At 45.7% G+C, this 23,708-nt stretch overlaps 1 protein-coding gene across 3 annotated transcripts in view; it reads right to left on the reverse strand.

Moving 5' to 3' along the window:
* The window catches only part of COL26A1 (collagen type XXVI alpha 1 chain), a 209,459-nt gene that overhangs the window by 16,651 nt on the left and 169,100 nt on the right, over positions 1–23,708 (reverse strand). For all 3 annotated transcript variants that reach the window (XM_026656474.2, XM_026656475.2, XM_026656472.2), the window contains exons 5-9: positions 22,073–22,226; positions 15,009–15,125; positions 12,516–12,668; positions 4,435–4,527; positions 3,452–3,513 (exon numbers count right to left, since the gene is read on the reverse strand). In XM_026656474.2, coding sequence (XP_026512259.1) covers positions 3,452–3,513; positions 4,435–4,527; positions 12,516–12,668; positions 15,009–15,125; positions 22,073–22,226 — 579 coding nt within the window. The remainder of the gene's footprint in view (positions 1–3,451; positions 3,514–4,434; positions 4,528–12,515; positions 12,669–15,008; positions 15,126–22,072; positions 22,227–23,708) is intronic.

Below are 23,708 nucleotides of genomic sequence, written 5' to 3' on the forward strand. Positions count from 1 at the left end.
ATGGGCCAGGACCCCTCATGCTAGGCTCTTTTAGAAGTGCCTACGTTTTTCGTTTATAAACAGATTGAACTATAATAACTGGCATTTGTTGCTAAAAGCTGATGACAAGGTATTCAGGGCTGCACAGACTGGGGGGCAGTTGTCTCGAGGGCACTGGTAATGGGATATTGAAAAATAGGATTAACCTCTAGGTTACTGGTTCATGTCTAGCCCAGGTTGGTAGTAAACTTAGTGCTGATAGCTGTTCGGCATGGGTTCTTTGAAATAGACAGTGGACTCAGTCCAGTTCAGGATGGACAGTGGTGCATATTGCAGCCATTACTTGGTCCCTTGTTATCAGCCTCTGCAGAAGGCCAAGGACTGAATGGGAACGGGGGCTTAAAGATCCTAGAAACAGTCCTGGCAGGTTAGGAGTGAGATACTTTCACAGGGCTGGGTTCTTATGTTATCCTGCATATCCTTAACTATGCAAAGGAATAACAGACCAAGATGTCTTTAGACCTTGTTTGCAGCAGTCCCTCGCAGTAGTCATTAGAGTGGGTACTAACACCTCACAAATAGTTACGGAGAGTTGGAGGATAGAATGCAGAGTATCAACAAACAGTCTTCTCTTCCTATCTTGTTTGCAACACTATCATGGCTTTGTTTGGTGTTTAAAGGGTTAAGGTCAATATCTGCAAAGGAGTTTAATTACCAGAAGTCTTGAGACAAAGCCATTCTTCTCCATTGGTGACTGTTTTATAGATTTATTCAACCCAGGGAGCAAAATTATTAGCACACATTGGGCTTAATTTGAAAATTGTTTATTTGGGTGAGTGAATCTCATCAAAATGGTTTCAAATGTACAATCCAATTAATGTTAGGTCTGTATGCTCACTCCGGCCATCCTGCTGGGATGCTTTCATACCTTAGGGATGGCCTTTGCCAAACTTTTATGGGGTGCTGCAAAGCTTCAGCAAACGGCTTTACCGTAGCCTCCAGAATCTAAAGGAAGATGGTAGTTTGAAGCTATCCGAGCTAAACAGATACCCCACGACTGTCAGAAGCGATGATTGATTTTGGAGGCACAAATTGAGAGGCCTCAAAGGGAGGGACCCAGTTATCAGCGGTTGGAAGTTTCAGCACTTTCTGAAAACCAAGCCTTCTTGGGGAGTCTCAAATTGCACCCCAAAAGTGAGGCACACTCCCATCACTTATGAAAATCTTAGCCATAGTGCATGACTAGGCCCGCATTAGTCATCTGGCTAAGGACGTTCATAATTAAACAGGGTGAAATACTCATTTGGTACTTAATAGGAAACTAACTAGTCTCGTCTTTTGATCTATATGAAACGATATAAATCTAGGATACCTATCCACAATCCAGTTCTCCCATTTCCTTACAAAGTTTGCAGACCTTGTGGGAGAAAGACGTGGGAGCTTAAAAAAAGGGGGCAGGAGTGCAGCATCTGAGGCATATGGAAAGATGGGCAAGGGGCAGGGTGCCTCGGACAACGTTTGTTAAAGTTTTGTGCGAATGTGTTAATTTTTCCATGTAGCCAAGCTTCTCTGTTGCTGGAGCTCTGCACTGAAACCTTGATCTAAGCTCTGCTGTAGGAAGGGGTCTCACTCGTGTGCAGCTAAATTGCTCCATAGGAGTTGGAAGACTCTTGTGTACAGCTCAGAAGCTCCACATGAGGAGAGAGGGGGAAGCAAGAAATCATGAGATCATGTAATTATAAGACGCATAATTTCATAAGAGCAGATGGGCATCCTTAACTTTTGCATGTTTGACTCTGTGCAGTGAAATTTGTAACATTACATTAGCACTTTTTAAAGAAAAGTACAGGCTGCACTTCTGTAGTTAGTAAAGACGGGGCAGACCGTCAGCGGAGGGAAATCAGCATAGCTCCCTTGAAAACAATAGAATTAAACAAGTTTCAGTCCATCTTTACAAGCTACCTACCACGACTAAGGCTTTTTTCCCCCCGTGTACATCCTGCAAGTTCACAGGCCAGAGTTTAAGAGAAGCTTCTGTTTGTTTTGCCCTTATGCATTACTTTACATTTAATCATGTGGAATTGCATCCGTCATTTTGCGGCCAAATCTCCCAGTGTGTTTATATTCATCTGAAATTTCCCACAGTTCTCCATAGCATTTGATAATTGAAACAATTCTGCATCATTGGCAAAGTTCACCAACTTGCTGTCCATTTCTTCTTCCAAGTGATTAATAAATACACAGTAAAATCCCATTTCTCCAATTCCCTGCAATCCCTACATCCTCCTTATCCGAACTGAGGTTACGTCCCGTAACATAAATCACTTACCCATATATATCCCCCAATTTTCCTAATTCTCTATCATCATTTTATCCATGTTTTATGTCCTTGAAAGAGTTTGGATTGGCAGGTGGACTACACATTCTGTAACGCTGTTCCAAAAATAGGTCTCCGGGGGTTCCTAACTAATTACCACTTTGACTAGTCAACTATTCATCATCACTTAATTTTTTTCTTTACCCAATTTTCAATCTGTGAACAGATTTAGCCCCTCTTTCTGTAGTTTTCCATAGTAACCTTTTATGAGGGACCTTGTCAAAAATGTATGATCTACCCAATTACACGAATCTTTTTTTTATCCACATATAATTAATAGGGCTGGTCAGGAATGTTTCCATCCAAATGTTTTTTGACTGAAAATGCAGTTTGGGGGAAATTCTGATTTTTCCCAAAGCTTTTTGATTTTTCCATTCTGAAAAATGCAATGAAATATTTTGTCGCAGCTTGGATCAATACACATAAAAATATTTTGGTTTGTTGAACTGCATTTCCCTGTGATGCTGCATTGCCTCCTGGGAGCAATAGTTCAGATATCTCCTGGGCCCATTTTCTCATATGGGCTAGCATCCCTAGCCAGACTACGTATCCCATGATACAACACTGTCTCCCCTCTGACTGAACCGCATGGTGCATCATGGGAGATTTAATCCAACCAGCCAGCCTGGCCCAGGGAGCCCAGGAGAGAGGGGGCATCAGGCACCCAACTAAAACTCCCAAGAGGCAATGCAACCCTATAGGGAGATGCAGTTTAATATTGTTCTGACTCAAGTTTTAGTTTATTGAACTGACCCAAAACATTTTGCCTGGCGATATCAAAATGTTTTGTTTAGATTAAGAACACCAAACATGAAGCATTTTGCCATTTCCAAATCAAAATTTTTCAGAACATTTTGTTCTGAGAAAAATTTCACTCTTTCAGCTTTTTGTCCTGATTTGAGATAAAAACAAAGTATTGAAATATTGGCATTTCTTGCTGGATGCAAATTCCGATTTCCACTCAGCTCTACTAATTAAACATTTCATCTCCTTTCTACAGAAATAAGTCGCTTTGCATGTAACTCCATGCTCCACTCCTCTCCTTCCCCCATCCCCACCTCCGCCCCTGCCAAGGCCTGGGATAAAATTACTTACTTGTGATCCAGGAACTCCAATAGGTCCGGGGGGTCCTTTGGGTCCTGAAGTGCCTGGGGGTCCTGGCGATAAAATCATAATCTGAGACAGTTTTAGAGACATTTAGAAAGAAGGAACCTCAATTTCAATCACACTCATTTCCTTTCATTACTCCTGATGAGCGTCTCTCACTCTCTCTACAAAAATCTTGCTTGATCATCAGGACATGGCGTAAGCACGGATATCAGACAGAAGATAGATGCACATTCTGATGTAAAGCATCCTTCCGTACTGGAATTACTTTAGAGCTATATACAACATTTAAATAATGTAAGTAGTAGGAAATGCAGCAAAATTTCAGTCTCCTTTTAAATGACTATTCTTCCTTGGTCCTAAGAGAAATCTTAGATCAGGATCCACAAAGTGAGGTACTGCACCTGGGGTTTCTGAAAGAGAATGAGTGCAATACTGAGTGAAGAGATAGCTGGGCCTCACGTGGCACCGGACCCACAGTATTCTGAGGATACATGACTGCAGGAAGGGGGTTGTATTTAGCCATAGCTAAAATGGAGGGGTTGACATGACTATATAAAATGCCTCTTCGCGGCTGATGTCGACTCTGCTCCTGCTGAGGCAAACAGTTACAGACTGGCTTTTCCATCGCTCTGAAGACCGCATACCCCTTTAACAAAGCTTTGCCTCTACTAGTCCAAGGCCTGTGAGCCCAAACTTTTGCAGCCAGGCCCACTTGCTTTTCCTGGCAGGCTTCCCGTCGGCGTAGGGTGACCAGACAGCAAATGTGCAAAGTCGGGACGGGGGTAATAGGAGCCTATATAAGAAAAAGACCCCAAAATCGGGACTGTCCCTATAAAATCAGGACATCTGGTCACCCTACGTCGGCGTAAACTATGCCACTAGATCTTTCTCTCTCACACACACCCTGAGAAGAATCTTCGGTTTGGTTTCTCCTCATTAAAGCTGCCCAGTTCGATTGAGTCTGTTACCTGGTGGCCCAACAGGCCCTGGTGCGCCGCGTGGGCCTGGCAAGCCAGCCAGGATCGTGTCGATGATGGTGGAAGCCAGCTGGGATTCTCCATCTGTGGTAAAGAGCAGAGGAATTAATGATTGAGAAAATTATCAACTGCAGCGTCCAGTCAGTCAGGATTTCACCCTGGGCTGTTTGAAAGCTCGAGCTAGCTGTTGGCCAAGGAGAGAGTGAGTGTTTAATTAGGTGGAATTCTGACCATTAGAACAATTTCCCTGACCGTTCTGAGGGGAACTCATCCAGAAGCTCATTGAAAAATAAAAAGCTGTGATTTTTCTACCAGAGGCTCCAAAGCAATCCTCTCATTCTTCAGGCTCTATACATTAGGCCGTCATGTGCACAGACTGGCTCCGGAGCAAGTGCGTTTGCATTTAGTCTCTCAGTCGCAGACACGCCTCTTGTTCATCCCTCCACCCTGTTTCTTCCAATTGCCCCAAAGAATTTTCCCCTCGTTCCAAATCGGTGTTCTTGCTTAATTACTGAATCCTGCTGCCAGTCACCAAAGCAGACTGGATAGCGCCCCCTTCAGGGAGCTGAGTGGTAAAAGGGTGCTACTGCATTGTATAGCAATAGGGTTTTTTTGTCACCTCTAAGACATCTGGTTTCCAATGATCCAAGAAGTCATGTATGAACTCTGAGTCTCCATGTGGCTGCCCAACGCACTGGTGTCAATGGTGCTGAGCTACTGCACCATTATAGCAGCCCGAAGCACTGCCACCAAACCGATGTGGTAGCCAATATGCAGCCACCAGGTTAAGTGCCTGGGTCCAGCATATCAGCCCAACACACTAGCTGTGGACCCATATGCTATTATACAAATATTTTGCAGTCTATTAGGGTAGCACCTTTCATCTGAAGATACAAAAGCGCTGTAGACAATACACCTCTACCCCGATATAACGCTGTCCTTGGGAGCCAAAAAAACTTACCACATTATAGGTGAAACCGCGTTATATCGAACTTGCTTTGATCCGCCAGGGCGTGCAGCCCCCCCCCCCCCCCCCCCCCCCGCGCACCGCTCTTCCCTGTTATATCCGAATTCGTGTTATATCGGGGTAGAGATGTATGTAATTTTACAGATGGAGAGACTAAGACACAGAAGTTAAGTAACTTGCCCAATGCCACATAGGTAGGAATAGAATCCAGGTATCCTGACTTAAGTGAAGATTCACAGGCCACTCCTCTAGCCACTTGATCCTAACCAATTCCATAGCCTCAAGAATTGATTCCTCTGCTGGCTTTGTTGCTGTTGGCCATAACTGTAATCAACATTTCTCTAGTCTTCTGCCTTTCCTTTGGATTCATAAGCAGGGGCAGTGAAGGACCAGGTGAGAAGAGACTCACAGGCATCTTCAAAACTTGAAAAGAAAAATGTAACAAAACCCTTCAATTAAACACTACAATAATACAAGCCATGCTACTTCAGCAGTTCCTTTTGGGAGAAATGGGATGGAAGTGCTAACTACTGCTTGAAGAAACAATGTATATATAATCTATCACTTAAAAATAACCGCATCTTTGCTGCAGACTCCCCAACCATGGGGCTCTACCAGGGTCTGGTCAATGGATACTGCATAGCACAGTTACCCATGACAGAAGGCCTTCTGAAAAGCCAGATTTTCCCCAGCTACTGCCCCCCACAATCTAGAAACTTCCATTTCCTCATGCCTGTGATCTCAAACCTCCACACGTCCATTCCCCCCAGATTTTTAGCTCACTGGGCTACCACTAGATGGGATTCTTTCCAGGCATAGAGGGGCAAATTCTACAGTGGTACATAGAGGGGTTGCTCTATATTTACATCAAAGATCAATGGTGGTGTTGCGTACTCTGCACTGGCATAAATGAGAGCAGAATTTGGCCCCAAAAAAGGAGATGAGTCCAGGATAGACATTTTGGAGGATTTTCACCTTTGGTGAAGCAATGGATGTTGGTCACGGATAGGGGTACAGTAGTGATGATAGATCAGTGATCTGATCCAGCATGACATATGCTATGGAACAGCCATAATTCCAGATGCCCTCAGGGACAGGGCATCTCTGCACTGGAGTCCAGGAAGGGAACCAGCATGCCTTGAACACTGAACCTAGGTCTCTTCTGGGGCAGAGTCAAACACACAAGGGCTGAACTCAAACAGGTAATTCCTTGACCATCGTTTTTGACCGTAGCCATCTTTCCTTCTTTGCGGCCCAGAAACAAAACGTCTGAGAATGCTTTCATGTTCAAAGGGAAAGGTACCCAAGTGAAGTGTGTAATCCAATTAATCTGAGTTTTATTTGACCATGTCAAAATCCATCAGGGTTTGTGAGTGAGACGGAATCGGAAAATGAGCATCGAACAGCAGAGAATGCATTAACAATTTCAGGGGATTTTTTTTTTTTAAAAAGAACAAGCAGTCAACAAAATTAAACATCCTTAGGGGAGGTGGGATGGGGTAGTGGGGTTGCAAACTAAAAGGATTTAATTATTGCTGAGGGGAGTGAATGTGTGTTGCAGAAAATTCCAGGCAAAGAGGATATTAGGATGATGACAAACAGAGTTACTCCTCACAAATCCACCCATCTTGACATTAGATCAATTCGACTCAAAGTTATTTATGAAAGGTGCTTCTCTAATTGTGACACACGGGGGGGGGGGGAAACTCTGCTGGGGAGCCCTCGAGCTCAATAGCTCAGCATTTGGGCCGTACAGCATTCTGGGGTGAGACTCTATTGTCGCTCCTTCCTTGGTAGCGCAGCCATGGAAAACTCACCGAAGTACTGGCTGGCTCAAGAGGACCAGCACAATGTTTCCTAAATTCCTTCTATGGGGAGAATCCTGCCCCTCTCCTCCCTTGTCATATAGGGCTCCAAGTACAACACACCTAGTGCACATCCACCATACATGGGGGTGGGATTTGGGGAGTCCACATCCCCCCCTGTAGTCCCTCTGTATCCCCACAAAGCAGCAGGTCAATCTGGGAGATCCAGTGGCTACCTGCATCCTCCGGTCTTTCCCTCTCCATCCACATTGGGGTCAAAGGAGACCCTGGGACTTGTGCAGCTCAGGGCTACAGTAGCAACCACGGAGTAGCTTCAGGGTCATTCAACAGCAAAGAGAAGGAGGATCCCGTGGCTCTCACTGAGCTGCCTGCAGCAAGTCCAGCTACCCTGGCTTGTCGACGTAACAGGCCAAATTCTGCCCTTGGAGGCAGGGGAGTATCTTTCCCATTTAAACCACCCTGATGTACAAGTTGCTTCAGACTTTTCCAAACTCCCAGCTGGCCCAAAAGTGCTCTAACAAGCCAACTGTTCGATATGGGCAGGGCTAGGGATTTGAGCACGTAGGAAGGGGGAAAACTTAAAGTGGCTGAAATCTATCCTGAGAGGCAGTGAAGCTTGTTCACCTGTGTAGCAGCCACAGGCATCCCAGGTACCTGGATGTGCACAATTTTCACAGCCACTGGAACAGTTTTCTAAATGCCAGCCTCAATCTCTCTCCTCGCTTTCCCCGCCCCATCCCATCTCTCTCTCTCATTCCTCCTGCTCCGTTCCCTCCCACTCTTCGCTCTTTTCAGAAAGGCCAGTGGATCACGCACTGAATGGGGAGCCAGGAGATCTGCGTTCTGTTCCCTACCCTGCCACTGAACTGCTGGTTGACCTCTGGCATGTCCCTTCCTTGCTCTGTACCAGGATGGGTTTCTATCTTAAAGCAGCTCACAACAGATATAAGACAGTGTAACACCCTCTGATCAGAGCAAGGTATTATTTCCCCCTACCTCTCCCCAGAAAAGCCTCCTTTCATTTCATAGCCCTTTTGATGAGGGCTCTAAGATAATGTACCCAAAGCCTGCCCCTCCCATCTCTAAGTGCCAGAGCACACAAGTTGCCCATTCACCTACCGACACAGTGGCAATACCAGGTCTTGTTTAGAATCTGGCCCCTCTCAAATGATTCCGTGTTAAGGATAAATTCTCCCCATTAAAGGCTTGATTTGTTGAGACAGGATGGAAATGAAGTAATCCTGTCTTAATTTCTGCCCGCTACCTGATCTGGAGAGAGACAACTGGGACCAATTTCTCTACCGCAGTGCAGCGAAATTGAGAAAATGCTTGTCTCCCGCTTTTTGGCTTTTGCCTGCTGATAAATGCTGCCAACAGGAACTTGTTGGGATTAATAAAACATGGACATTAACCATGATCAGGCAGAACCCGAACACGGGTTAATAATAATCGGATACAGCTTTCTCCCACAATGTGGGTACACATGCTCATTAGCTGGGGTATGCTTCCCTCTGCTGTCAGCAGATGGGATCTTATGGTTATGGTTTTCAGATGTGCTCCATTTAAAAAAAAAAAAAAAAAATCCTGTCTGGCATTTACCGAGCCAGCTTCTACAGCCTGTTGAGAATTAGCTTTCCACCAATCCGCGGCAGCACAAATCAGCTAACAAGAGTGAAAGGGCAAATCATATAGGATGATTACAGTAAGATCATCATGCCATATTAGTGACCTATCCTATTAGTGAGCCTTGTATTAATCACAAGAAGAAAAAATAAGTAGGGATTGTTTAGAGTTTAACACTTAACTACAACAATGATGGCGGCTCTATGAAAATCTATATTAGACAGATAGGGTCTGGATCAGATATAGACCAAAACTCTAAAATGCTTAGCATCACTCTCTGCACCTAGGTGAGATTCTAAACCTATTAACATCAGTAGAGCCAGTATTTCAACAGTGGGTAGAAATCTTACAAGGCCATACACTGGATTGAATTTCACTGCTACTGAACATTTGTGGAAACTAGACCAACATGTATACTGAATGTACATCTATAGGAATCAGCCGAATGCGATGATTCTTGCCAATTTCCAGTCTCAAAGATTTCATCTAACTGAAAAAGTTGAGGATGCAAAATTTCTCATACAATGTAGTCACCTACATAAAGGGGCAGTGAGTAACAATTTTCCTTTTGAGGATTATGGGGATGGAGAGAGGGTATTCTGATATTGTGAGACCAAGACAAGAAGTCAAGATAAAGCAGTAAATGGTCTTCAAAACTTACTGTGTCTGCACTAGGTGAAACATTCTATGCTATCTATTCTGTTCAAGTTCGCATACCATGACTACGTTGGGGTTCCCACGAGCATTCTTCTGCTCAGGTCCCCACAAATTTAGTTTAGGCCTACAGACTATCGTCTTCAATCAATTGGAAGTAACACATTCATAGATTCAAAGCCAGAAGGGGCCACAGTGACCATCTAGTCTGACCTCCTGTATAACAGAAGCCAGGGAAAATTCGTGGTTGAACTAGAACAGATTTTTTTTAGAAAAACATCCAATCTTGATTTTAAAATTGCCATTGTTCTGTCTGATCAAAGTACTCATATTAGTAGGAAATGCCAGGGATTTTATAACTTTTTTTAAAAAAATAAAAGGGTAGAGTCTATAATTCAAGGGGAGATTGCTCAATGGGCCAAGCATCCAGGCTAGTTTCTGTGCCAATTTGAAATCAGTGGCAATACTCCCATTGGCATCACTGAGTACAGGATTACGCCTCAGCTTTGAAACATTCCTGGACGGAATGACTGGGTAAAATCATTCTTCCAAGGCAGAGAAATGGGGTCCCATGCAGTATGTCTCTTTCATGAGGGTCCTGGCTGCTTTTCAGGGCTACCCAGGAGAACATGGCACTTTTCCCAAGTACATAGGTTTGTCAAAGTTCATTTTTTCCCTACCACTCTCATGCTGGCTGATTGCTGCCCTCCAAGAACAGGCGGTGTTTCAGTGGTTCTGTATCTGTCATTTTCAAAGTGCTTTGGGATCCATTGGGATGAACGACTATGGAAATACACAATGTTACGATTGCATCAACACACAGTAATTGGTATGATCCTCTAAGAAGCCGGCGTGAATTGAATGCAAAATCTCCTAGTGATAGTAAATACAGTGGTTCACTCTACATTTTGCTAAAAGCCTGGGTACTGAACCACAATGAATTTAATCCTGCCCATAATACTCTAAATAATTTAAGACAGAGCGATGCTGCTAAAATCTTTAACAAATTAAAAATACATCCACTCTCCTTCAGGAAAAGGAGGGTGAAGTGGGAGGTAGGTGGAGGGGAAGGAAATCCATAGATCATTATCAGACACAAAGACACTTACTAATCCTGTGGCTGTAATTACAATATTTTGTCTCTGAAGCCGGAGGTGAGGAGAACAGCTGGCACTGTTTAGGGGTAGGGTGGGTATTGCATTAGTTTTCCAGCACTTTACTAGCCAAAGGGAAGATATTGCTGAGTTTCAAAGTATCACTACTGGACCCGAGTAGTAGAACTCCCTGCCAGAAGTGACCAGAACAAGCCCAAACCTGACAGCGCGCAGACAGGTGTGTAAAATGTACCTTTACTAGAATGCCTTTCCATGCTCTTAAAAATATAACTAAACAAACAAGTACAATGTTTTAAAAAGCCAGCCAGTGCACCAAAATCCATGCCCCTCTGCCTACAGGAAGGGAAGGAGCAAAACACTTTCTTATCTTGGGCTGTCAGGTTTTTTAATTCTGTGCAGTACATAGATGCTAAGGTTTATAGATTCACCGTTTATAAAGCCGGAAGGGACCACTGGGATCATCTACTCTGACCTGTGTAATACAAGCCATAAGACTTCCCTGAATTAATTCCTGTTTGAACTAGAGTATATTAAAGCATCCATAGTATTAGGTGCTATGTTCAAGCAACTGCTAGAGAGACAGATGGGGGGAGGGAGGGGCAGCAGGAAACTAGATCTGTATTTATTGTGTGCCTATGTTTTATGCCTAGTTGCATTAGTTCTGATTTGTACCCCCATGTCCTGACTCTTGCTTTCAGTTATCCCAGGTGCCCCACTGAAATCCCAAAGCAGATTTTAGAACAGAATTTGGCTCAGAGCATTATGGTTCAAACAGGAAGATTTTCCCTTTCCCTGATTGAGAAGATTGAAGAAAAGAAGGGTCAGTTTTGACACCACAATACCACCCCCACCCTCTTATCATCAGTAGATCACAAAGTAGATGTACTGATGGAGCTAATCTGGGGCAGAGAGAGATGAAATGACTAGCACAAGGGTCACCCACTAGGCCCGTGGCTGACCTGGAACAGAACCCAGATCTCCTGAGTCCTAGTCCGGTGCTCTAGCCACTAGGCCACACAGCCTCCCCCCTTCCCCTGATGTAGAAGACAATCCCAATGCAAGACTAGCGAAGCAGAGTCAGCAGGGGGAGCCATTTGCAGGATAAATAAAGAGTCTACAAACACGGCAGGAGCACTGACAGGCAACACAATGAAAGAAACAAGCAGATGATAGGGTCAGGTTCTGAAGGGTACAAGGAAGCCACTCAAGAAGTATGCTCCTTTGTTATTCCAACTTGTACTAAACCGCTGAGGTTCTCATTGCAACTTTCCACCCTTACAACTAGAATATTCGAGGGCTGCCACTTTTGAGAGGTCGTTTGGTGGGTCAAACATGAGCGTCCTGACATTGTGACAGTTGCTCTGTGATGTCAGGCTCTCAGCTCTTTGTAGTGCCCCATCATCGTGTTATCACCTAACATCACACGGGTTGCATCATCACGATGCAGCCTCAGTTTGATTTGGAACCCGATGAACGTCCAGCAAACTAGGCTTGCGGGCGGTAGTTGCCTCTTTAAAATTGGGACAATCCCAGAAAAACTAGGACATGTGGCAGCCGTAAACCCTCCCCCATAACCCCAGTCCCATAAACTACCCAGCTACGCTTCTTAATCCAGACTCAAGTAACAACCCGAATGAAGAGTTCAGGTTCATCAGCAGGGAGAGATGGGACAATCTGACTTCTGTCCTCCCCCAAAACTGGTTCCTCTGCCTAAATACCCAGCAGGATCCATAAGAGATGCAGGTCATCTGGTCTCCTCCAGTGAAAGCCGGGACATGGTAGCACTGGGCAGGGAGGGGAAGAAAACATCTGATTTCCTCTGCACAGGCTACCAGCCTGTCACTCACAGATGCACCCGGAAAGATGTGGACACTGAAAGAAACCTACTTTCTTTTTCAGCTGTGGGCTGCAGCGAGTAGAGAACCCCTTGTTGGACAGTGAGCGGAAGGCCTGGGGTGGCAGGTGGCCCCGGAGGTCCCGGAGGTCCTGGGATCCCAGTTTCTCCTGGAAGTCCTCTTGGTCCTGGAGGTCCCAGAAGCCCTGCAAAGAAATAGAAGAGGAGATTTCTGACAAGTTGGAGACACGTTAGCAGATGCACTGGGGCAAAGAGTAAGTACAAAGCCCACCAAGCTGCTGGAAAAAATTTAATTTAAGTCTAGAAATGCTGTTGCCCAATAACAAGAGCTGTCAGAAGGGCTGAGATGAGCATCTCTTCACCCTTGGATCCAGTTGCAGGGCTCGGGCTGTGCTGGTGAAGTCTGTGGCCAGTCACAACCCTTACATTGGCAAAAGTCCCAGTAAAAGGAAAAGTCTCTGCTCTTGGAGGATGGAATGTTCTGGGCTTCTGCTGCTGGTGAGGGATGAAGTGTACCATTTAAAATGATTCTAGAAACCGCTGCTATTCAGTGTGGAATGGAGCAGTGGAAGCTACACAGAAAAAGGGTTAATATTAATATTAATAGTAATACTTTGCAGCTTCCATTTTCAGAGCACCACACAAGCCTTCAGGAAACTTCCATGACACCCCGTGAGAGGCAGCTAAGTCCGCATCATTATCTCCCTCTCCCTGCTTTTATAGATGGGGAAACTGAGGCATGGAAGGATTAAATGATTTTCCCAAAGCCACAAAGCAAGCCAAGGGCAGACCTGGCATCACAGTTTAGCACTGCCTGGCTCCCAGCCTTTTGCTGAGCCCATCACACATTGATTCCTGCCAGGTCAGAGGTGAAAACAGGCAGTTATTAATAGAGCTGGTCCAAAAAATAAATTTGTATGGAATTTTTTCATTTTTTAACAGAAATTTGAATACAAAAAAATTTTGGTTTTCAGTGAAAATATTCCAATTTTGGGGTGTTTGGTGAAAATCAAACACTTGTAGCAAAAAACCCAATTTTCCACTGAAAAACCCTCGTTTACTAGTTTTAAATGAGTGATTCTTTTCAATAAACTCCACAGGAGACTGCCGAGGACAGAACAGCTTCTCTGGGGAAGAGTTTGAAGATTTCTACTTGAAAAAAATATTCATTATCGACCGAACTGGTAGGGGGGGGGGGGGGGGGGGGATGACAGAGAAAGAGAATGAAAAGCAGTAGTTTGTCTCAGAACCACATCTGTTAAGTGAAATAAAAGCCCTTTCACTTGGCTTGAAATTTCATCAGGCACCTGACAATGACAGCAATACAGTCCCTATTAGCAAAATGCAGAGGATTTTTAACTTTTGTTAGAGGTGTGGTGTGGGCATTCGTCACCCCTGAAAGTCAGCTCACTCTTATTTAGCGGACCTAAATATGGATAATTTGGGGTTGAGCCTATTTTGCTTCAGTTTCCCCATCTGCAAAACAAAGATCATAAGGACTGACCGGCTCAAGGGCATTGTGAGGTTTAACAACTTAAGGATGAAACTCACCCCTGTGCAGAGGGTCCGCACATGGGCTGGAGTTCTACATAGGCCTCACGCTGCAATTCTGCGGGGAGGGGAAGAAATCACCCTAATGTTCAAAGGGCTTTGAGTTCCTCCGATGGAAGGCAGCGAAGAAATGCAAAGTATTATTCTGAGCGACCCTCTCAAGCAGGTCGGGAACCCAGTCGCGCAATGGGCAGATTAATGCGGCTCTCTTTGGGGTTGGAGGGATCTCTCGTTTCTGAGGAACCAGAGTCAGACATCCTGGACTAGACCTCAGCCATTTTCAGGACTGCAGCAAATGCCAAGACGTCTCTGGGGCCACTCTCACATTTAAGGCACACTCCGGGTTTCAAATGTTTCCCTGGCTTGGAGATTTATGAAGCACTGCTAATCAGTACGTATGAAACACGAATGCCGCTTGTCTGGCACTTGGCGTAGCATTGTCTCCATCACAAGATTTAGTAACAGTTAGGTCTCCTAGCTCAGGGATAGGTTGTACTCAGAAGGGAGGGCCCTATCTATAACACTTTCTTTTAATGTAGACAGCATTATTGTTTCAATGTTAACCATCTGATTGCTTGATGTACCTGATGAGAGACGCAAAATTCCTCCCCATGAACTAGGCATGCTCTCCTATAGCAGGACGCAGCAATGAATGGGCTAAACAGGAAAAAAGCTCTTCTCTGCTTACTAGCTGGACAATGACTGGTTTTACATCTCCTATTGGATGCTGCTGGCATCCCAGAATAATCACTCTTCAGCTACATGGAGGGGCTAAGGGGGTGTCTACGTTAATTTAAAACTTTCGGCCCAGTCCTGGGAGGGGCTGAATGTCCTCAGCACTCACTGATCCGTGGGAGTTGATTCAATGGGACCTAAAGATGCTCAGCACGTCATGTGATCAGGCCCTTTCTGTGCAGAGGAGTTTGTCCAGAGTAAGATGAGCTTCCTAGCATGAGTTCCTCTCAGAGACTCACCTGGTGGCCCTGCTGGCCCTCTCTCGCCAGTTTGTCCCCTGTCTCCTTTTGGTCCCGGTGGTCCTGGAAGTCCAACTGGTCCAATTGGGCCTGGGGGCCCAATCTGCCCTGGTAGCCCTGCAAACATTCAAATAGGAAACTCGTTGGAGCTTAGAACACTGGAGTTGTTATACGTGCTTACACATCAGAAAGCAACCCAAAGAGATTTTGAAAGGTACAGCTGACTCAAGGGGAGTTCCTGCTCTGTTTGGCTGGAGCAGAGGAGAGTGGCGTTGACCCCGTGAGTGCCAGCCTACCAGAACACGGGGCAGGAAAGCTCCGCTCACCGATCACATGCTGCAGACAGCAGCATCTATGCTAGTCAGCAGATCATGCCCATTGGAGTGTTGATTCACAGGGCAGCATGCTAGCCAGTGCCTCCATCCTTGTGTTAATCTAAAATTGGCGTGGCCCCCTTCCCAAACCAGTACACTGACATGGCACAAGGCAGGGGGTTACAGAAGTCCCCCACTCCCTCCTTCGCCTGCTTAACCCAGACCCAGCCTTTAGTCCCATACAAGCCTAATATGACATGATCCAGTTGGTACCTATGTGAAAGCAGGTACTACACTGACTTCCACTACCACAAAGAGATTGTCTATTACACATCAAAGGAGTGGTATGTCTCCTCCATGCACTTAGTACTTCATTACATCTAATATATGTCCCAGTTAATACAAACATTGCCCACGTCAAGAAACACGCGTGATTGAACCAAACCCAGCGTGGCAGCTAGATGTTACCCATTTGTACCATTGAGGAGCGTGCTGAACAAAAGTACATGGAGATACTTGCAACACAGTGACCCCAGTTAAGTGAGTTACAGAGCAATTCCTCGGAAACCCTGGGTAAGCAGACAGAAGGCACTGAGAGCAGGGTGTACATTGTATGCAAGCAGGAAGGCAGCTCTTCCTGCGGGCTCTAAGTTGAGGAAAGGTTGAACGGTTTAAATATCTCTGCTGTTTCTTTTGGGCTGACAATAATAATAATGTTTATCACTTATATAGCCTCGTGCTTTAAACACTATGACTGTTCTTGCACACACAGGTAATACGTGCTGTGGCTCTCTCTCTCACTGACCAAACACTGCTTAATCCTGAAAGGTAGGTAAATGGTTTTGGCCCCAATGAAAAGTGACTTGCCTAAGGGCACTGAGCAAGTCAGTGTCAGAGACAGGGTTAGAAAAACTCAGGAATTCCTGGCTCCTAGATCTGTGCTACCAGGGGCTTTAGAATACTCAGAAAGAGAGAGAGCTGCAAGCCACAACTTTGGGGAAGTTTAGTTCTGAATGTTCAGATTTGGGGTATTGGTTCAGGCCCAACTTTACTCGTAAATGTAGCGAATGGAAAACGTAACTCTCAAAACACACAGAGGGCAGGTTTCATTTTCATACACTTTTAAACTGTCAGATAGGGAAATGCCACCCTTTCTCCCCTCTCCACCACAGCTAGATATCAGGAGAGGCACCAGCCCCTCGGACATCGCTCCCAGCTGCCTCTGGAGGGGTGGGTTACATTGGCTGGCCAGGTAGCAGCTTCACAGCCTGTGCGCAAGGGATTGAAGATCTTGCAATAAATGCTGAACACATGAGATCTGCAACTCCAAGAGCTTCAGATAAGCATTGGAGACCAAATCCTTAGGGTATGTCTACACTATGGAGACTATAGCATCATAGCTAAGTTGCTGTAGCTATACTGACACAACCCCATAGTGTAGATGCAGCCTACGCTGACAAAAGGGGTTTTTCTGTCGGTGAAGATACACCACTTCCCCCAGTGATGTCAAGGGAGGCATTTTTCAGTTGAATAGCTGCATCTACGTTGGTGGTTGGGTCGGCTGGGGTTGTGGTTTTTTCACACCTCTGACCGACGTAGCTATGTTGACCTAATGTTTAAGCGTAGACCAAGCCTGAGTTACCTTTTTGGCAGATGTGGATCTGATTCCCATTCTGGGTGCGCAGAGCATACTTGGGGTACAGAGCTCGCGCCCCAAATGCTCATCCAAACTATCTGCGTATCTTGGAGATGTTAACCACAAGAGAACAGATCCCTAGTCCTTCCTTCTGGTTTGTAAATATTGACACAAGTATTTTTCTCACAATGTTTTGGAACTTCCACTGCTTATCCCAGCTGGATCTGGAAACGAAAACGATTGGATCGGATTTGAAGGGTTTTTTAAAAATTAGACTATTTTATGCCATCAAACAGAGTTCTGATTTGATTTGAGTGCAGAGCAAAGAGTCATGGAAGGTTTTTCATTTTTCCCCAAACAGGAGTGTTCATCCACAGAACACAAAGGCTTTTCAATGTCTAACAGGGCCAGCCTCGTGGATCTGGTACGGGAGTCATCTAACATGACAAGATGATAGATTTGGCAAGCTCAGGTAGGTGTGCCTTGGTCCCTTTAAGGAAAGAAGGCCGTCCAAGCAGGGCACTGTAAGCAGCCACTAGACTATGTGCCAAAGCAAACATGCGCGCACACACACACACACACACACACACACACACACACACACACACACACACAAAATTCGGAATTGTCGTCACTGAGAATTCCTTCCTGCACAGAGGGAGGAATAAAAAAAAAAATTTGACTGTTTTCAGGCACAACGCACTGAGCTTGGGTCAAAATATGCCCTTGATCATATAAAATGGCCTCAATCATCAAGTTCAACCATTATAATTCAACCCTGTTAACTTCTACAGACTAAGAGCCATCATTTGCTGCCAACAGCCTCAATCGTGCTGTTACAGAAGAGATTTAAAGGAGATGGCACTTATTTCCCTGCAGGTAGAAAGTGCTAATGGAAGGACCAGGAGCTGCAACACTGAGTAATGTGTCAGACAAATGCTCAGACTGGTGACAAATAGTGTTACCGGCTCAAAAGAGACAAATGCAAAAAAATAGAATACAAGAAAAGAGAAAACAAAACCGGTGGGTCAGGTCTGTAGCTAGTATAAGTCAGCGTAGCTCCAGTGAAATCTTTCGGTGTTGATTTACACCAGCTGAGAATCTGGCTCAATGTGTATATCCTTGAAAATGATGAGAGCCGGCGAGGGAGGGGAACATTGTGGCATATTGGCTAGGGCCCCAGACGAGGACTTCGAAGATCTGGGTTCTACTCATGGTTCTGCCACGTGATCTTGGCCAACTCTCTGTGCCTCTTTCCTTTCCCATCCTTTGTCTGGCTTGTCTATTTTAATTGGAAACTCTTTGGGACAGGGACTGTCTCTCACGAGCTGTTTGTTTGTATGGTGCCTAGAACAACGATGCCCTGATCTCAGTCAGCGTTTCTAGGCACCTAGCTATTTGTAATACAGGTAAATAATCATCATCAGATGTGGGTTTCTTTTTTCACTCAGTAACACATTTGCTAGCCCCTTTTGCCTCCAACTATCCATCTGGAGCAGCAGTTTTATCCCTCCTTGTGCAGCTGGTATTCTAAATTCCCCAACATCTGAGGACAGAGGAAAGTCTGCCCTGGGGAGTTAATGCCATGCCAGCAAGGGAGAGGTAAAACCCAAAGAAGAAACCCAACTTCTCTGCACCTACAGGGCACCACATCCCCACACATCCCTCTCCGGTACTTCCCCCACCCCAAATTATAGGAGGACTCTTTCATCTGAAGCTCAGGATCTGGGCTGTACTGCATTCCTGGAGGCACCATAGATACAGAAACAAACAACATTTTGTGCTTTGAAAGAGGAAAAATAGATACACCAATCACTTTCTCTTTGGCACTGGCTGCTCAGATGCCTTAGACTCTAATTAAAAGAGCAGAAGGGTGGAGAGGAAATGTAGATGAAAAATACATCTCCCATTACCCACTAGCTAAAATCTGAGTCTTTTTTTTTTAATCCTCAGTTAAATACAGGCCAGTTGATTAACGAGCTGATCAGAAAGGCCAATGATGCAGCTGTCTCAACAGTTCTAATTGCTTTTAAAGGACTGTCTATTCTAACTCCTGTCAGTCAGGGAAGAAAGATCAACCCGAGTAAACAGTAGCAAGTTTTTCTGGATCTTAGCCTGGAAAGGTCTCAGCCAGTCAACACTACAAGGGCATTCTGAACCATTCCCACCGTTCAAAGCTTCAAACCCAAACCCACTTCTAATGGGAACCACCCTTGGAACAACAATGGCAGTGGCCTAGGCAGGAGGTAACTTCCCAACACTGTGAGAGAACAAGGGAAAATATCATGCCCATGGACCCCTGAAGTGGAGTAAGGAAATTTAAGTCAGATGGGTGGAGTCTTCAATCTTGTTCCTGGGCAGACACTGATGAGATGAAGTGCAGGTGCAGAGAGACCTCAAGAGCAAAAATAAATGACATGGGGAAGAAGGAATGAGCATCTAATGGACGCTTGGGGAAACGCTGCTTTAATTCAGTTATTGGCAACCGTAGTTGTTGTGCTAAAAATACTTTGCAGCACATATCGTTAGAAAGCCTCCCTTCCCTGTTGTGGCATCCTGTCCAATTATAAACAAGGATTACATCTGGTCTGCGTTGGCTGCATCCGTGCACCGAGCCGGCTGCAGCCGTGAAGGGCTGCCATAATAAACTGCTCTGGCAAAAAAGGAAAACAAAAACCAACTCTAGGCCCGGTGGAAGATACAGAAGAACGCTGGGAGCCGGGAAAGCAATTGTCAGACAGGGCCTTGGAAGCAGAAAGTGAGGATCTTGACGTGAGCGTGCCAAGGTCAAAGAAACACACGCTAGGAGATCTGTCTAGCCAAGACGGCTGAGCTGAAGATTTGTTGTAACTTTTTTTTTTTTTTGCACACCACAGAAGGGATCATAAAACAGCCCAAATCTGTTTATGCTCAATTTAAAAAAAAATATATTGTCTAGTGCCACTAATTTATCATTAACAGAACATCTTTCCTGTTAATACGTCAATAGCCTTCCAGCCCAGGGCTCGCTGCCAGAGAAGTGCTACATTCTGAATACAATAGATGAGCATTAATTGTCCTTTCTAGAGTACCCCCAGGGTGTCTCGATTTTTCAGGAATGTTTCATAGTGAAAATCCCCATCCATTGGGTGTAAACGTTTTCCTTACAAGACACAGGAATACCTACTGCTCCTAATGGGAGCTTAGCGTCAATGCAACCAGGAGTCAGCTCTTAGTGATTTCTTGGGCCAACACAAAAACAGTTTAAGAACAGACCAGTAAAGCTGGCAAAATGGGGCTGGAATGTTTTTTTTTCCCCCCTGAGGTTGGCCACTTTCTTCCTGGGATGCAGTTGCTCTACCCTGCGGAGGCTGAGGAGCATGAAAAGAAGCAAAAAGCTCCTCACTTTATAGAATAGCATCCTCACCAATGCAAGAACAGTAATAATGGGCTTTGAGGAAATCATATCCAGCTCCCCTTGACTGGAAGGATGGCTTGAGGGGAGGATTAAAGAGGAGAAATAGGAGGTGATCCTGCAACGTGCCAGAAAACGGTACAGGATTTAGTTTCATTTTTACGTTATGCAGTTCACCTGTAACTCACAGATCTCTTCTTTCAGAGAGAAGGAAAAATGCAGTCCACAGAGCTGTGCTGCACCAGCGAACCGCCTAAACTGTGCACGCGAATCCCACGTTCTACTAGAGTGACAGGCAGCTGCACCCAAGTATACCCTTTTGGGGGTGTGAACACGAGATCTGTGTTCACCATTTAGCAGAGAGAGACCCGGAGCTCTGGGAAGATAAGATTCACAAATGGTCCTTACAGCTATGACAGGTCAAATCAAACTCCCACATCTGAATAGCCTCCAGCTGTGGGGAAGTGTGGCTCCAAATCTCACCATCATTGGTTCTACTCAGGGCCGGCTCCAGGCACCAGCCGAGCAAGCTGGTGCTTGGGGCGGCAGATTGTAGGAGGCGGCATTCCGACCAATCCTAGGCGGCACGGCCGCTTTTTGTTGGTGGTGTTGTTCCTCTCCGGCCACCCTGTAGGGGGCGGCGGCGCGGAGGAGGGGAGCACCCTGCAGCAAGCCCAGCAGGGCAGCCCGCGTCCTTCCCTCCCAGCCGACCGGAGCAGCTTGGAGCCCTCCCAGCAGGCAGCACGGCCGTTGGGGCCGCGTGGCGAGCGCCCCACTGAAGCCCTGGCTGCCCCCCTTCTCTCTCTCCCCCCCGCTCCCTCCCCCCAGCTTGGGGCAGCAAAAAAGCCAGAGCCGGCCCTGGTTCTACTCCATCCCTCCAAGTTAGGCTAAGACTTCTGAAAACACATCTCTGTGGGGTTTGTTTTCTCTTTGTAATGTATATTTTCAACCAGGCTGAAGCTCCCACCGCTTTGCTGCAGGTGCAAAGATAACTGCAGAGGCAAATCTGAGGACCTGGGCCAATAACCCTCCAGTGTGCAACTGCCCTAAGGTAGCTGGAGGCACAAGTGCTGGGACTGGCACATGCAGTTCCCTGTAGGCTCAAAAACATGGGCACAAATGTCATGGGTGCAACTTATATCTGCCCATCTGAAAACCTTCTCCTACAACTCCCACTGTCTGACCCGACAGCTAGAAAGAACAGGAAATATTTCACTGCGAGTCATGGATGTGCTCAAACCCAAGGCAGTTTCTAAGACCAAGTAAAAACAAATAAAAGCAAGTTGTTCTTCACACAGCGCAGTGTCAACTTGTGGAACTCCTTGCCTGAGGAGGTTGTGAAGGCTAGGACTACAACAGGGTTTAAAAGAGAACTGGATAAATTCATGGAGGTTAAGTCCATTAATGGCTATTAGCCAGGATGGGTAAGGAATGGTGTCCCTAGCCTCTGTTTGTCAGAGGGTGGAGATGGACGGCAGGCGAGAGATCACTTGATCATTACCTGTTAAGTTCACTGCCTCTGGGGCACCTGGCATTGGCCACTGTCGGTAGATACTGGGCTAGATGGACCTTTGTTCTGACCCAGTACGGCCATTCTTATGTTCAAGTTGCACTGAAGCAGCTTATTCATTAGTTATCATGCATAACTCACATTTGGATTTGTACTGGGAATCTGACACTACAGAAGGCAGTCAGAGCGAATGCCTGGCTATATGCTTACCAGCTGGTCCCATCGGCTTCCTCAACACGGTCCCAGGATTTACCAGGGGAATAGCATCTGGGAGCAAGTCATCGTACCACGTGGCTGTCGTCCTGGCGATTGGCAGGTCATTCTCTGAAGTGGGGGCACGCTCTGCAGACTCGAGCAGAAGAATCTAGACACAAGTCACAGGAAGAAAAACGTAATCGGGCAAGATGGCTCCATACTCCATAACGCTGGATTCCGAGAGGAACTCGGCCCCAGAAGCTCCCATTGAAGTCAATGAGAGATGCTGGGCAATCGAACCTTTCAGGGTCAAGTCTATAAGTGACTAGGTCCAATTACTGCACTCCAGGGACTCTACTGTGTGTCCTGAACCCCAATGGGCTTCAGTGTATTGAGGTGTTTGCAGGGCTGTGTGGAGCAGCATTAGTATTAGGGGACGGAGCCTTTCACCTCTCTAGGTCACTTGTATAAATGCAGCTCAGGTCAGTAACAACTTGTTACTGAAGGGAAGCTTGGCAGCCTGTATGAAATGAATTTCGAGGCCCGAGAACTGGCACCGGTGGCAATTTTCAAAATTCTGACAAAATTTTGAAATTTGAAGAGGGGAATTTGGACAACATTTTCCCTGATGTTCAGACACAGCTCAATTATGGAATTTAAAAAAAAAGTGGGGGGTGCAGGGGAGGTGGGGAGAACAAAGAATTTTTAAAATGGTGGCAATTTTTCCTCTTTTCTCCACACAGCTCTGCTCAATAGTAAGTCATATTACTCAAAATGCCAGCTGTATCTGAGTTATGGGACACCGCTTCCAAATAATTAACAATCTGATGTTTTCTGGGTTTGAACTGTTTGGGCTATTTAGAATGTAGACTCCTTGGGAAAGGGGACCATATATCTCCCTCTGTGCATTATACAGTGCCAAGTACACTGACATCACTGTAAATACAATATTACTATTATTCCTCTATGGCACTATAAACAGAGGCCAAGAGGAGGGCCACAGAGTCAGCAGGAATTCAGAGCACTTAGCATCTGGCAGAATCAGGACCTAATTTCCTGGGGGGGGGGGGGTGTCAATCCACAAGATTATATCTCCAGCAGAATTTTCTCTTGAAATACCATGTTGAGGCAATGGCTCAGGGCTGACCTGAGAAAAGTCCCGCAAAGCAACGCAAGTGCCCTTCCCTATAGCACCACATTTTCCCCTTGTAAGTCTCCTAACCATATAGGGGATGTCAGCAAGCCTCCCAGACTTGGGCTTGCACTAGTGCTCTGGAAATAGCTGTGTAGACAGCGCTTTGAAAAGTTGCGGCTGAAACCACCCCCGCCAGTAGTTTAATGGCTCCAGTACCAGGGTGCTGGGGCTGTGGCAGCACCCTCGGCTTGAAGTGGTTTCCATCATATACAGGGTTTACAATTTGGTTCATTGGCTTTCAGCACCCTCACTAGGCAAATTGTTCCAATGTCCCTGTACAGAGTTCTGTGAGATGTGGTGCTTTAGGTTCATAGGGGTTAAGTGTCTCAATCTAAACCTGGCTAGTTTCCTACCCCACCGAGCTTTGTCTGGTTTTGCACCCAAACCAGCTCATTAGCTCAGGTTTTATTCTGTCCCGACTTCCCCTCATGCGATACCATTGGTTTTGTAGTAAAT

This window comes from Terrapene carolina, unplaced genomic scaffold (genome assembly GCF_002925995.2).
Source record: "Terrapene carolina triunguis isolate 2854851 unplaced genomic scaffold, T_m_triunguis-2.0 Scaffold231, whole genome shotgun sequence".
NCBI classification, from domain to species: domain Eukaryota; kingdom Metazoa; phylum Chordata; order Testudines; family Emydidae; genus Terrapene; species Terrapene triunguis.